This window comes from Lithobates pipiens, unplaced genomic scaffold, assembly GCF_037356315.1.
Source record: "Lithobates pipiens isolate NorthernLeopardFrog02 unplaced genomic scaffold, aLitPip1_a1.2 Scaffold_1, whole genome shotgun sequence".
NCBI classification, from domain to species: domain Eukaryota; kingdom Metazoa; phylum Chordata; class Amphibia; order Anura; family Ranidae; genus Lithobates; species Lithobates pipiens.
In genome coordinates this window covers 3,159,956-3,175,531 of record NW_027507685.1, presented here as the reverse complement: position 1 = coordinate 3,175,531, position 15,576 = coordinate 3,159,956, and the positions used below count along the sequence as shown (strand labels likewise).

The following is a 15,576-nucleotide window of genomic DNA, read 5'->3' as shown; positions in this document are numbered from 1 at the left end:
CTATATATTATATATAATAAAAATATGTACAGTCACAGATCAGAGTTTGGCACAATTTCATTTAGTTTGTGGGTTGTAATAGTGCATTAACTACTGTACAACAGTATGACTTTAAAACAGTCTTTCACAGAGAATACCAGATTAAGCTGCCCTTCAACAAATCATCACAATGTAAACCCTGGATTTCAGCACTTAACAGATCAACAAACCACAAGGCATATATTCAAAAGAAACAAAACATAAACATCAATGTAGTTTAAAAAAAAAAAAAAAAAAAAAAAAAAAAAGTCTTTTTTTTTTTTTTTTCAAAAATCCAAAATGTTTTTTTTTTCCACTGTGAATGTATTCTTAAATTCCTGCAGAGAAAAAAAATGCTTTGTATCAGCTCAATACAACAGGTGGGGTTTAAACAGTTCTATGCATTTTGATTCTCCTATGCAGATTTTTCAAATGTGCAGCAGGGGGAGCTGAAGAACACGTTGTGGGACCAACGTGAATCGAAGTATTTGTGTTTAGAATCCTTTTAGACTCCACATTGTGGCATTTCAATGCATATATTTCCTTCTGGAACTTTTTTATTTTTTTTTATTTTTACAAGGTGTTTGATAAAGAAAATCTTTGCGTTAGAAACAAAGAAGCACAAAAAAAGTATTTCTGAAATAAAGAAGCCAGATAGCAGAAAATAGAAGTTTTTTTTTTTTTAGTTGTTAGTCATTGCAAAACCCGGCCTAGTCAAGAACCAGTGATTTTAGGTAGCTTGTTAGCATTTGACATGCGCAGCCTCTTTTTAATTGCAAGGCAGTGGCTTACATGCAGCTTTAGCCTTTTTTTTTTTTAGGAATTGTTTAGGGCAAACGAAAGAAAAAAAAAAAGACCAGCAGGCTTTGCAAGTGAAGAAAAAAAAAATGCATTTTAGACAACATTTGGTGCAACATTACCTCAGTTTCTCAAATGCAGCTGTGACCATTGGGTCCTTATGTGCTTGGTCTATTCTTTTACCTTTACAGTTCTCATCACGCAGTGATTTAGATGTTGATTTATGACGGTACAGCTTTTTGTGGGTTGGTACAGTATTGGTTAAAATACCAAGATTTCCAAAGTTCTTATCAAAAAAGGCTGCATGAAGGTTGCCTCCATAACTTAGCGAGCAGCTTGGGTCAAAAACTCCAAACTTAGCATTGTTCTTACCTGAGCCCTTGTTGGATGACTTCTTGGAGCCCCCCGTTGAGCTGCCATTTACTTTCTTCTTAAAATCCTGTGGTGTACTAGCCAAGATTTTCAATGTTTTCAATTTTAGACTGTTTGACTCGGGAGACAGTAATACATCTGGGATGTCACTGGGACCCATAGGACTGTAAAATGGCTCAATCGAGGCCATCATAAACCTCTGTACATCAGCCATACCAGAAGCTATGTTAGAAAGAATGTTAGAAGGTTCCTCAAACTCTCGTTGATCATCATCAATTATATTCTTGCCATTTCCTCCCTTAACATCAGGCCATGAATTGTTACCTTTATCATGCGTCCACTCAGCTGGAGGCTTCCCTGCCTTGGATGAGCCAGGCCCAAATATCTGCATACAGTCAGTTGAGATCTGCTTATCAGGATTAGCAGTTTTCAGTAGATCTGATCCACTGCAAGCAGTAAGGGCTTTATCATTTTTACCTTTCTTAGATGACTTGGAACCATTTTGCCGGGGGGCCTTTGTCTGTGTTTTATCTACCCCCTTGCTAGCCTTGGGGGATTTCTTCTTGCTACTTTTTGGAGTAGAGCTTTGGTTGGCACCTGCATTTTTGGTGGCAGAAAGTTTCTTTTTAGATTTTGAGGCTTTGCCTATAGCATGGATGGGTACTGAAGACTCATCAAATCCTGGCAGACATGTGTTTTTATCTGGCGCTGAATCTTCATCATTAAACATATGAAACTGAAATTGGTGATTGTTTAGTGTAAAGCCACTGTTAATCTGCTCTTGTGAAGGAAGAACAGTACAGTTCCATTTGGTCTTTTCTAATCCATTAAGCACTGCTTGGGTACCATTCTGAAAAGGTTTAAGGTTCCCTACCGATTTCACCTCTGTACCTGTGATTTGAGGAGAAAGATTGGGCGTATCCGGTGGAGACATCTCTGAAAGTGATGAGTGACGAAATTTGTCAGGTGTGAAGTTGGAGATATCAAGGAGATCAGTTGACTCCTTCAGTGGTGTGATTTCGTCAATGCTTTGCTGAATTACAAGTTTGGGGCTGCAGTGGGCCAAGAAATCATCACTTATTTCATCTTCCCCATCCTTTTCACAAGACTTCATGCTTAAAGAGCTGTAATTACTAGAACTAACTGACAATGAGCCTACTGAGTCAAAACTAATAAGCCTTCCATTGTCCGTGTTAAGCGTGCCCCTCTGCAGAACATAGTGGCTATCTCCACTATTATAATGACAATTCTGATAGGAGTCCTCCTGCTGAATCTGACCTTCTTGCAAGTATGTTTTGTGGTACAGCTGTTTAGTGCTGTTTGGATGAACTTGACTATATCCCAAGGCTGTGATGTCTGCACCTGATACAGCTGCTGAACCAGAAAAATCTCCGGATATAATGGACACTTCCCTTAGGTTTGATATAAACTCAGCCTGGCTGCTGGGAGGTTTGCCATGCCAAATGTCTGGGAAGCTCTGCTCCATTTCTAAGTGATGGGGTGACTGCTGCAGTTCAGATTCTGAAGGGGGAGAAAGAACACAGCTTTTCGCAAGTTGTAGTGAGCTGAATTGTTTGTCTGTCTGCATGATGTTAACTGAGTGCTGCCCCAAGGGATGAGGGGCAAAGTATGTTATAGCAGTACCAGAAGATGAGTCTGATGCATCTAAGAGTGTCTGCAGATATCCACCAGGGAGAACTGGTACATTGGTGCTGATGTGAGCAGATGGTAATGGCTTGTCAGGAGAGCAGGTGGTTTGCAGAAAAGGAGAATTTTTAGCTTCATTATCAGCATGGCACTGCGAAGAATGGGAAGAGTCTGGTGTACTGTGAACAGTTTCTTCTTTCAGAAGAGTTATGGAGTCCTGGTTCTCCATGGTGGGGAAGTTTTCCACTGGTTCTGTATTATTAATGGCATTTTCTTGCTCAAGTTTGAGCTGTTTGCATTTTAACCTGGCTTCACTTTTAAACTTGATTCTCCTTATAACTTTCCTGTCAGCACACTTGAGCTCCCTTTCTAAAGATCTACACCTCACTGGGGCAACCTCTGCAATGTCAGCCAATTGTAATCCATTTACACAGTTTGGAGTTTCTAGGGCCAATGTATGCACGTCATTAAGGCTGGCTTCATCTTTACTGCTGCATGCCTGTCTATGATCATAAGAAGAAAGCATCTCCCTGCCCAGTGGTTGTTCAATGGTTTGTATCCGTTGTAATCTATGCCGGTTTGCTAGCTGCCCTTTTCTCTTCCTAGGAGGAATGGTGTTTTCTAAGCCATTAAGATTTCTCTGTGCATTCAAAGCTGATGTGTTTCGCCTTCTTTCTTCCCAATAGTCCTTGAGAGGTGCAAGCTTTTGAAATTTTGATAGCTGGTCATCACTTAGAGTAACTGTGGTCTCATCTGCATTAAGCTTACCAAGCTTGACAAGCATGTGCTTCTCTCCTTTGAACCTATTAATGATTATGTATTTAATGATGACTGGTGGCTCCTTCCTGCAAACTTTCCTGCGCTTTTTAGGGCACCAGTCATCATCATCTTCTTCTTTGGGTCCATCTGGTGCACCTTCTTTCTTTTCTACAACCTTCTCATTCTCCAGAGAATCCATATCATACAAGTAGTCATCACTATACCTGACTTTTCTTTTCGCCCTTAGTCCATAATTTGGCTGGATTAGGGAGTGAGAATGCTCACGTGATAGATATCTGGTACAGTCCTTGATGTCTCCCAGTACATCATATGAAGATTCACTGCATGAGCTGTCATCGCTGTATTCTCCAGAGTCCTCTGCTGAATTTACCGAATCCAAAAAGTGGCTTCTTTTTGTGCTAATGTACTGCACCACATCTACATTGCTACAACTTTTGCTCAAGGTAGATTTCATGCCCTCACTCTCTCCTTCCTCATCTTCATCCTCATCTTCTTCCCATATTCCACCTTCTTCAAGTTTGAATTGAGAAGGGTCTGTTACCCTTTTCTTGGACACTTTGCTTTCCTTCTTGGTGCAGTTTGTGAAGACACTTGGGAAGAAATTAAATTGGGCATCTTCTTGTAGAGCATTTGTCTTTTCTCTTACATTATCTTGGAAAGATTCATACCTGATCTTTAAAGAGCAGACGTCGCTACCTAGAGTGGAATCATCATCATCAAACATGTAATTGTCTACATCTTCTTCTGAAAACAAATTAACAGACAGCTCGTTCTTAGAACACAGGTCCAACAGTTCAATTTTACTCTCACTAATAAAGGACTCAAAATAGCCCCATTCCTGGTTAGGATTGGACAGCAGAGCCTCATCTCCATTACATTTGTCCAGTAGCAGACCCTCATAATAATTCTTTTGGGTAGGGTCCTCTGTCTCACTGTCAGATTTGTCTTGATCCCTTTTATCAGCCTCTTGAGATTTATGAACAGGAAAGCTTAAAAGCTGATCAGAAAGCAGCTGATCACCATATTTTATGCTGTCTCCGGTACTCATGCACTGAATTCCCATGTCCGTAACAGGGCAAGTGTCATAGTCTCTGCTTATATCTCCCATTTTCAAACTGACACCAGGCTCTGAGTCTACGCCATCTTTTGTTTCTATGTAACAACCTAAGCAGGTCCGACTTTGTTGCATCAAACAATCACCAGTCAAAGCTGACATAGCTCCAGGCTCCATGATGGTAAAAGGCGTTTTTTCACTTTCACTGGGCAAAGACCAAGTACTTAGGCCCTTGGTAGCACAGGTTGTCAGAGATATGGCCTGAGCTGAAGGATCACTGTTAACATGTTCAGCTGTATCTGATAGCCTCAGGGGGGAAGGAGGGCCCAGCAAGCAGGGCTCTTTGGAAATGATAGGTGGCAATGCTCTGTGACAGGCATGGAGTTCTTTCTGTGTTAAGGCTGGGAATGTGACAGAAGCATCTGCAGCATCATAGGACTTCACATCATCTACAGGATCATGCGGCTCTGCAACAGGGAGAAAGATGCAATGTTTTAGTGCTTTTTTTTCCCCCCCCATGCAGCTCACTGTATAAATGTATATAAACATCAATACACAGTTGGACGCAGTCACTAAAATGCAAAAGCCATTAATGATCGTTAACAGCCATTCAAGTGAATGACTGTTAACGATTGTTAATGGCCTCTACATTTTATTGAAAGGACCCCTAGGTATGTAAACTAATTATATTTCAATATAGGCTTGATCAATAATTATCTGACATTAGTATACAAACACCCATTATGACATTATTTATGTGTGGGAGTGTTCTTCAAGTCATATCTAAGCCTTATTTACCCTGTGTTGGCAGGAAAACAGAGACTTATTTTCTTTTTTTTTGTGAAAAGGTAGCACTACAGAGTTCTTAAAGAGGAAGTAAACCCTAATGGGTTTACTTCCTCTTTGATTCCCTGCAAAGGTAAAGCATAATGGACTACTATGCATCGCATAGTAGTCCATTATGTGTCACTTACCTGACACAAGAGCCAGCGAAGTCACCGATGTCCCCTTGTGTACGGAGCCTGCATCTTCTTGGTGGGTCTCGCTGCTCCGGCGCTGTCATTTTGACGGAGCCACGATGACGTCACTCCCACACATGTGCACAGGAGCCGCCACTCACGGCATATCACCGTTAACAGCGGCGCGCTCAGTGCCGTAGACAGCAGTGCCTGTCTTTTGGTAAATATCTCCTAAACCATGTATGTAGGTTTAGGAGATATTTCTTGGACCTACAGGTAAGCCTTAATCTAGGCTTACCTGTAGGTCAAAGTGGTTTGTAAGGGTTTACAACCACTTTAAAGGGATTTTGTACTTTATTCTAAAACAAGTCATCCCCTGATCATACAAAAGACCCTCTAATGACATTTACACGGCCTTCGGTTCACACACGGAGCAAAACTACACCTGACTAGATGTTGTAGCTATGGTGGTATTTAGAGTGACTTTAGGGTGAAACTTGAAAAGACAACCATTATAAATGAGGTGGGGTTGCCAGAAGATGGGGGAAACAAATAATAAATGATGGCTTAATGTAAAGCTCAACTCCAGCTTCCTCGGCTTCCTTTTTTCCCAAACTTGATCCCTGCAGATATATGAATGTCATTTTTTGCTTTTAAATTCACCCCCTCATCCCTGCTATGCTGAACTCTTCCATGGCTGCCTACTACACACTACTGTGCTTCTGGGTTGAACAATTCCACGCTTCACCCAACCCCCTTCCTCCTAGCACAAGCAGCCATGGTCACACCTTTTTTATTCCTCTTGACCACTGATACAGTCACAATGGCTTGTGTGCTTGGATAGTAACACACACACACACACATCACAGTTTTGTCATGTGTGCACTGTCCTTTTCTGCCCTAGAGGAAAGAATTAAAGCGATATTAACCGCTTCAGCCCCGGAAGATTTTATCCCCTTCCTGACCAGAGCACTTTTTGCGATTCGGCACTGCGTCGCTTTAACTGACAATTGCGCGGTTGTGCGACGTAGCACCCAAACAAAATTGATGTCCTTTTTTCCCCACAAATATAGCTTTCTTTTGGTGGCATTTGATCACCTCTGTGGTTCTTATTTTTTGCACTATAAACAAAAAAGAGTGACAATTTAGAAAAAAAAATCATTATTTTTTACTTTTTGCTATAATAAATATCCCCCAAAAATATATAAAAACATTTTTTTCCTCAGTTTATGTATTCTCCTACATATTTTTGGTAAAAAAAAATCGCAATAAGCGTATATTGATTGGTTTGCACAAAAGTTATAGTGTCTACAAAATAGGAGATAGTTTTATGGCATTTTTAATAAAAAATTTTTTTTATTAGTAATGGTGGTGATCTGCGATTTTTATCGGGACTGTGACATTATGGCGAACACATCGGACACTTTTGACACTATTTTGGGACCATTGTTATTTATATGGCGATCAGTGCTATAAAAATGCACTGATTACTGTGTAAATGACATTGGCAGTGAAGGGGTTAACCACTAGGGGGTAATGAAGGGGTTAAGTGTGTCCTAGGGAGTGATTCTAACTGTGGGGGGGGGTGGGCTTCAAGTTACATGACAGCGATCACCGTTTCCGATGACAGGGAGCGGTGATCTCTGTCACGATACAAGCCAGAACGGGGAAATGCCTTGTATACATAGGCACTTCCCCGTTCTGAGGCTGCGTGACACGATTGCCGGCACGGTCACGCTGTGCATGGCAGGCGTGCACGCGTCTGCTATCCCAGGCTCTTAAAGGGGACGTACAGGTACACCCATTTGCCCACTGCTGCCATTGTGCTGACATATATTGGTGTGCAGTGGTTGGCAAGTCGTTAAAATCTTGTTTTTTTTGTTTTTTTAAAATAACAAACATGTCATACTTACCTGCTCTGTGCAGTGGTTTTGCACAGAGCAGCCCAGATCATCCTCTTCTTGAGGATCCCACGCTGGCGCTCCTGGCTTCTTCCTTGGCTCCTGAGCTGCGGCTCTGTGTGTCCATTCACACATGGAACCGTGGCTCAGTCCCGCCCCTCCGTCTCCATATTGGCTCACTGGCTGTGATTGACAGCAGCGGGAGCCAATGGCTCCTGCCAAAAGCCAAACAGGGGCATGAGTCACCGGAGAACAAGGCTCTCGTGGACATCGCTGGATCAAGAGGGGGCTCAGGTGGGTGTTGGGGGGGGGGGGGGGGGGGGCTGCTGCATATAGAATGTTTTTTAACGTTTATGCATAGAATGTATAAAAGTAAAATCAAATTGTGCCTTTACAACCACTTTAAAGGGCTATAAGGGTCACATAACTGTCACTTTGTAAGTGAGGAGGAAAAAAACAAACATATTTTAGAAAAGGTATAGGGAGCGGGAGAAATTTGCAGGTACTTATCTGGAACCATGCAAGAATTGGGCATCATTGAGTGCAAAAATGTTTATACAATTCAATCATCTTTCATAGTTTTCAATGAATTTGTTTGGTTCCCCAGGATTACTGTATATAATTTATATGTATAGTAAATTAGTATGGAAAATATGGAGACTGTAAATAAACTTACCAGTAATCCCATTAATAAGAAGAGTGTTGGCTGCTTGTGGAGCAGAGTCTCTATCCTCCTGGCTGTCCATCAATTTATCGTTCTGAGGCTCACTCCATACCTCGCAGTTAGTGTCCAATCTGTAAAAATGGGAAAGCATAAGTTATTACTCATAAGTAATCAGAGTGTCAAATTAAAGCGGGGTTCCCATTTAAAAAAAAAAAATAATTAAAAATTAGCAGCTACAAATACTGCAGCTGCTGACTTTTAATAATCGGACACTTACCTGTCCCAGGGATCGAATCCCTGCTCATCTCCCCCTCCGTTCGGTGGCACCGGCATTGTAACTGTGGGCACCCGGCTGTGGCAACACAGCCGGACACCCACTGCGCACGCGCGAGCGGCGCCGCGCGCCCTGGTTGGCCGCGCAATCATCTGGGACCTGTCACGTGTCCCAGGTGATTGACAAGAGGGAGGGGGCAGAGCTGAGCCCTTCCTGCGCCGAGGGGAAGTGACGTCAAGAGCCCAGGCACTGGAGGAGGCAGACTACGAGGGACCCCCTAGCAACAGGCATTTAGAGGTGAGTAAAAAAAATAAAATTTTCCAAAAAATTTTTTGTGTTTTTTTTAGAAACATTCATGATTTTTTTTTTTTTGGAGGGTGGAACACCACTTTAAGCTAGACCTTTATTCTGCCCAAACTCCATCTAAAAATACTACTTCTTATTGAGTGACATGGCCTTTAAAAGTTAATTTTGTTTCTGAATCTGCTAGCTTAGACCCCTTTCACATGGGGGGCTTTGCAGGCGCTACATCGCTAAAAATAGTGCCTGCAAAGCGCCCTGAAAGAGCCGCACTTGTGTCTCCAATGCCCCCAGGAGCAGTGCGCTGGTAGGACGCTAATAAAAGTCCTGCTAGCAGCATCTTTGGAGCGGTGAAGGAGCGGTGTGTATACCGCTCCTCCACCGCTCCTGCCCATTGAAATCAATGGGCTGCACGCTATACCGCCGGCAAAGCCCTGCTGCAGCAGCGCTTTGCGGGTGGTCTTGATCCTTTCTCGGCTGCTAGCAGGGGGTAAACGTGTCCCTCTAACGGCTGAATAGCGCCGCAAAATTGATGGTAAAGCTCCGCTAAAAATAGCGGCGCTTTACTGCCGACGCACCCACTGCCCCAGTGTGAAAGGGGTCTTAGTGTGTTCATGTCCATGCAGCTTTATCCTTTTCATAATTTCCTGTATGTCCCAACACAGCATAATCAATGGAAAAAATTATTCCGCGCTAGGAAAGAAACATGAAAGCAAATAAACTAAATGTGAAACAGGCAGCAGCAATAGATGTGATATAACACCAAACAAATATGCAAAAATAAAAAACTGCGCCAACCCTATAGTAAAAAATGTCAAAAAGTAATATCAAAATGAATAGACATTGACCTTAAATAATTATCACAATGAAAAAACACCTTAAGTGCATAAAAAACAAAACAATGTGTAAAGTGAAAAAAATATAAATCAAAGTCCATTCAAGGAAAGTTCCTGTGTGGATCCAAATAAGAGTTGGTGTCACCACGGTGATTTAAACACGATCCAAAAACTCATAAAAGTGCCCGTCACCGTACAATGAATATGCTTACCAGAAAAATAAGCAATTTGGGCGTTTGTAAATAATCGATGGGTCCCGTCAAAAGATATCCTCCTTTTAAATGGGTCAAATCTCCATCTCCCAATAATGCCCTCCAGATATTAATGTGCCTCGTGGAGAGATTTCGGGGCAGCGCTTGGCTCTGATGTCAGAGCCAAGCGCTGCCCCGAAATCTCTCCACGAGGCACATTAATATCTGGAGGGCATTATTGGGAGATGGAGATTTGACCCATTTAAAAGGAGGATATCTTTTGACGGGACCCATCGATTATTTACAAACGCCCAAATTGCTTATTTTTCTGGTAAGCATATTCATTGTACGGTGACGGGCACTTTTATGAGTTTTTGGATCGTGTTTAAATCACCGTGGTGACACCAACTCTTATTTGGATCCACACAGGAACTTTCCTTGAATGGACTTTGATTTATATTTTTTTCACTTTACACATTGTTTTGTTTTTTATGCACTTAAGGTGTTTTTTCATTGTGATAATTATTTAAGGTCAATGTCTATTCATTTTGATATTACTTTTTGACATTTTTTACTATAGGGTTGGCGCAGTTTTTTATTTTTGCACAGCATAATCAATATCTGTAAACCTAACTGTAAACCTAGAGCAGCCTGTAGTACAGTGCATAGCTGGAGTATGCAATATGCTGACTTGCTATAAGATAATAATAAAAGATGGTGTGAGAATTTAACAATACATACGGCAAGGCTGCCTGAATCTCAACCCATCTCCAGTCACAATTTTCTTTGTTAATATTTTGAGACAATTGAGAAGGGTTAGAACATTTATTTATCTATTTCAGGTACTTATATAGCACTGTCAATTTACGCAGCGCTTTACATATACATTGTACATTCATATCAGTCCCTACCCTCAAGGAGCTTACAACCTAAGGTCCCTAACTCATATTCATACATATACTAGGGGCCAAGTTTGACAGGATCTGATTAACCTATAAGCATGTCTGTTTAGAGTGTAGGGAGGAAACCAGAGTGCTTGGAGGAAACCCACACAGGCACAGGGAGAACATGCAAACTCCAGGCAGATGGTGTCGTGGTCGGGATTCGAGCCAGCGACCCTTTTTGCTGCTAGGTGAAAGTGCTAATCACTACACCATTGTGTTCTAACTAATTTTTGCTGTGTGTTATCCCCCATTTACCCTATCACACCTCCAGAGCACAGAGGGTGCCACTTTTGCACAAGAAACAAGGTTAGATTATTTCCCCCAGAGGTTGCACATAAAGCAACAGAAAGTATAACTCAGAAATCATTGTATTTATTGTTTGTATCTGCAAGACACTTCTCGGTTCCTATTAAAAAAAAAAAAAAAAATGCTCCAATAGGGACACATACCCTTCCCATGCTACCCAAAACTAAAAAGTTTGGGTTTAAAGAGGAAGTAAACCCTGATGAGTTTACTTCCTCTTTGATTCCCTGCAAAGGTAAAGCATAATGGACTACTATGCATCGCATAGTAGTCCATTATGTGCCACTTACCTGACACAGGAGCCAGCGAAGTCATCGCTGTCCCCTCTAGTCCGGCACATCCATCTTCTCTGTGGGTCTCGCTGCTCCGCCGCTGTCATTCGACGAAGCTGCGATGACATCACTCCCGCGCATGCGCATGGGAGCCGCCACTCGCGGCATATCGCCATTGACAGTGGCGCGCTCAGTGCGCTTGCACGCCGCAGACAGCGGTGCCTGTATTTTGTAGGTTTAGGAGATATTTCTTGGACCTACAGGTAAGCCTTAATCTAGTGGTTTGTAAGGGTTTACAACCACTTTAACTAGAAGTGGAACTTTACTCTCTCAATCAATTTTCAAAATTTTTAATCTTTATGCTGTTAGCTTTAGTAGCAACATTTGCTTGTTTTGAACTTTTTTTTTTTTTTACATTTTTTCAGATATTTCCTGGTGTCCAGGCCTAGGCAAATGATGCCGTACATCTCAGGAGACTTCAGAAGCTTCTCAGCTAAGTACCCACCTACTAAGTACTCACCTACCTTATCCCCCTTTCTTTTTTTTTTCTCAGCTAAGTACACCCTCCTGCCTGTGTGCCTGAGCCAAGGGCATATGAATTCCACAAAGTAAATGCTACATGAATCATCTGCCCTTACTGGAGATGGCCCTGGCCAGAAACGCCAAGCGGTGTGTTTTTTAAGGTGATTTCTAAGCAAAATAAAAGCATAGAGACATGAATAGATGGGGTGTTTGCTTTGAATATGAAAAAATAAATAGAATTAAATAGACAAATTAAATAGTGTTTTTGGTTTGTGGTGCTCAGATGCAGTATAGTTTCCGCTTTAAGTGAGACAACAAAGCATATAATAAACAACAGTAGTAGGAGCAGATTGAAAATAAAAAGACAGTCTGTAAACCGGTAACACAAAACAAAAGGCTGTTATCGCAGACACAGAGCATTATGTGGTTGCTTTACTTTAAACGTATAGCGGCATTAAATAAACGACTTGGACTCAGAAAATGGTGAGTAGTTCAGAACACTAACGGCTTATCAGAATTGATCTTGAATCTGCAGCCAGACATCTGCAAGCAAGGACGGTTGAACTGTGAATAAACTCAGATTATACTGTTTACTAGTAAGGTATTAACACAGCTAGAAAAGGTTGCTGGATTAGACAAGGAATACTTTAAACCTCCAAATCATTTGACATTTTTCCACCAAAAAAAAAAAAAAACGGAAGAGATGAGAACATGAACGATATCTGACTGCAGATGGTGCTTAGAAATACCCAGAGATTCAGAAAATATCCACCTTTAATATAGGGTCAATGTCGTAAGGAGGTATTAATGCCCAACGCAAGTCAAAACCTTTTATTTTGCTTTGGGTTGAGCTAGAAAAAGTTAGAACCTCTGTTAGATTTTTTTTATTGCCATCCCCGTTGGGAAAATTTCCCCTTACGAGCCGGTTCACACAGGGGCGACACGACTTTCAACACGACTTTTGGAGGCAACTTGGACACGACTTGAACACGACTTGGGCAGGGCTTGGGGCGACTTACAACATGACTTTAAGTATCCTCTGGGACTGTGACATCATAATGGGCGGGGACATCGTCCGGTGATGTCCCTATAAAAGTTGCCGTGCGCCGCGTCCCTGCCATTGTGAGCGGAGGCAGCGACGAGGCAACATCTGAAGAGAAGAAGAAAAGAAGAGAAGAACAGAAGACGGCGACAGAAGACCGGGCCACCGCTTGTAAAAGAGCTAGAAGAAGGCGCGGTGGCCAGGCAAGAAGAACCGAAGAGGGGGACAAGACCCCCGAAGTCGGAAGAAGAGGGCGGCAGCGAAGAAGAAAGCCGGGCTCCTCTGCTAGTAAAAGAGCTAGCAGAAGATAGTGGAGGAGTCCGGCGAGAAGACCCCCGAAGATGGACAGAAGACCCCCGGAGCTGTGCAATAAACTATTTTAACCCTTGTGTGTTGTGAATTATTTTTACTTTTTTTCACAGGTGAATGGGTAGGGGTACATTGTACCCCATACTCATTCACATAGGGTGGGGGGCCGGTATCCGGGGGCCCCCTTATTAAAGGGGGCTCCCGAATTCCGATAAGCCCCCCTGCCCGCAGACCCCGACAACCAACGGCCAGGGTTGTCGGGAAGAGGCCCTTGTCCTCATCAACTTGGGGACAAGGTTCTTTGGGGTGGGGGGGCCGCGTGGCCCCCCTTCCCCAAGGCACCCCCCATGTTGAGGGCACGTGGCCTGGTATGGCTCAGGAGGGGGGTGCGCTCGCTCGTCCCCACCCCCTTTCCTGGCCGGCCGGGTAGCGTGCTCGGATAAGGGTCTGGTATGGATCTGGGGGGACCCCCACGCCGTTTTTTTCAGCATAGGGGGTTCCCCTTAGAATCCATACCAGACCTAAGGGCCTGGTATGCTCTAGGAGGGGGAACCCACGCCAAATTTTTTAATACATTTGGCGTGGAGTTCCCTCTTGAGAGCTGATAATCCTGTCAGAATCGCCTCGTATAGACGGAGATCCGACTTGGAGGCGACCTCCATTGAAATCAATGGGTACCAGTCGCCTACAAGTCGGATTGAAGTAGTACAGGAACCTTTTCTGAAGTCGGAGTGACTTCAGTAGTGTGCATTAAGACGACTCTCATTCATTTACATTGCTTTTTACATGTTGTCCGACCTGAGGCGACTAGGGGCGACCTGAAGTCGGATCTGAGTCGCCCCTGTGTGAACCGGCTCTACCAGTTATGACTGGAAGTGATGGGGAAATATTTCCAACAGGCACAAACAAAAGGAAGTGAGGAAGTGTTGGACCTTTTGACAGTTTTTATTTATTTATTTTTGTTGTCTGTGCCTTTATTTCCTGGCAATGACTGCTTTCTTTCTTTTGTCAGAGGGACAGCTTGTAAAAGAAATCTCCAAAATTGGGAGACATTCAAAAGGCCTTAACGGAAACCTGAACTTGTTACTACTAGGCTTTAAATAGACTCATGAAGAACATGATAGACAGCAATTGATGGTAAAACAACAAAAAGAGACTGTACCATGATGCATCATGATGTATCATGGTACTACCATCCTTTATTGCACATACAAATCCTATACCTATTCTGGGATAACAAGTACCGTATTTATCGGCGCATAACATGCACTTTTTTCCCCCTAAAATCAGGGGGAAATTGGGGGTGCGTGTTATACGCCGACCCCCCCCCCCCCATTCCTAACCTTTTCTGCCGCTCTCGGCGGCTTTCAGGTATTTTCGGGCCGTTCTCGGGTATTTTTGGCCACATTCGAGTGCAGCCGAAAATAGGCGAGAAGGGCCAAAAATAGCCCAGAACGGCTGAGTGCAGCCTAAAATACCCGAACGCCGCCGAGATACACAGGACATCCGCTCTGTATCTCGGCGGCACCATTTTTAAAATGGCAAGGAGACAAGCCTGCAAGGCTGCAATGGAAGGCTGCAATGCAAGGCTGCAATGGAAGGCTGCAATGCAAGGCTGCAATGGAAGGCTGCAATGGAAGGCTGCAATGCAAGGCTGCAATGGAAGGCTGCAATGCAAGGCTGCAATAGAAGGCTGCAATGCAAGGCTGCAATAGAAGGCTGCAATGCAAGGCTGCAATGGAAGGCTGCAATGCAAGGCTGCAATGGAAGGCTGCAATGCAAGGCTGCAATGCAAGGCTGCAATGGAAGGCTGCAATGCAAGGCTGCAATGGAAGGCTGCAATGCAAGGCTGCTATGGAAGGCTGCTATGGAAGGCTGCAATGCAAGGCTGCAATGGAAGGCTGCAATGCAAGGCTGCAATGCAAGGCTGCAATGGAAGGCTGCAATGCAAGGCTGCAATGGAAGGCTGCAATGCAAGGCTGCTATGGAAGGCTGCAATGCAAGGCTGCTATGGAAGGCTGCAATGGAAGGCTGCAATGCAAGGCTGCAATGCAAGACTGCAATGAAAGGCTGCAATGCAAGGCTGCAAATGACTGACAAGTCTGCAAATGACTGACAAGTCTGCAAATGACTGACAAGGCTCCAATGCAAGGCTGCAAATGACACTGATAAGGCTGCATTGATGGGCATTTAAATGTAAGTTTATTTCCCTTAAACTTCCCTCCTAAAAAAAAAATTTCTTTTAAATTCTCTCCTAAACTTGGGGTGCGTGTTATACGCTGGCGTATGTTATACGCCGATAAATACGGTAAGTGAAGAACTTCAGCTCACACAGGGAACTCATGTACTAAGTACAGAGGTGCATGAAACAAAAGAGGAGTTTACTCCTG

At 43.2% G+C, this 15,576-nt stretch overlaps 1 protein-coding gene across 1 annotated transcript in view; it reads right to left on the bottom strand.

The window, feature by feature from the left end:
* Window positions 1-302: 302 nt before the first annotated feature.
* Window positions 303-15,576, bottom strand: part of NEXMIF (neurite extension and migration factor) — a 516,507-nt gene continuing 501,233 nt past the window's right edge. Inside the window, exons 5-6 of the mRNA XM_077467898.1 lie at window positions 8,206-8,324; window positions 303-5,136 (exon numbers count right to left, since the gene is read on the bottom strand). Of these exons, the coding sequence (XP_077324024.1) occupies window positions 935-5,136; window positions 8,206-8,324 (4,321 nt within the window). The 3' untranslated portion in view covers window positions 303-934. The remainder of the gene's footprint in view (window positions 5,137-8,205; window positions 8,325-15,576) is intronic.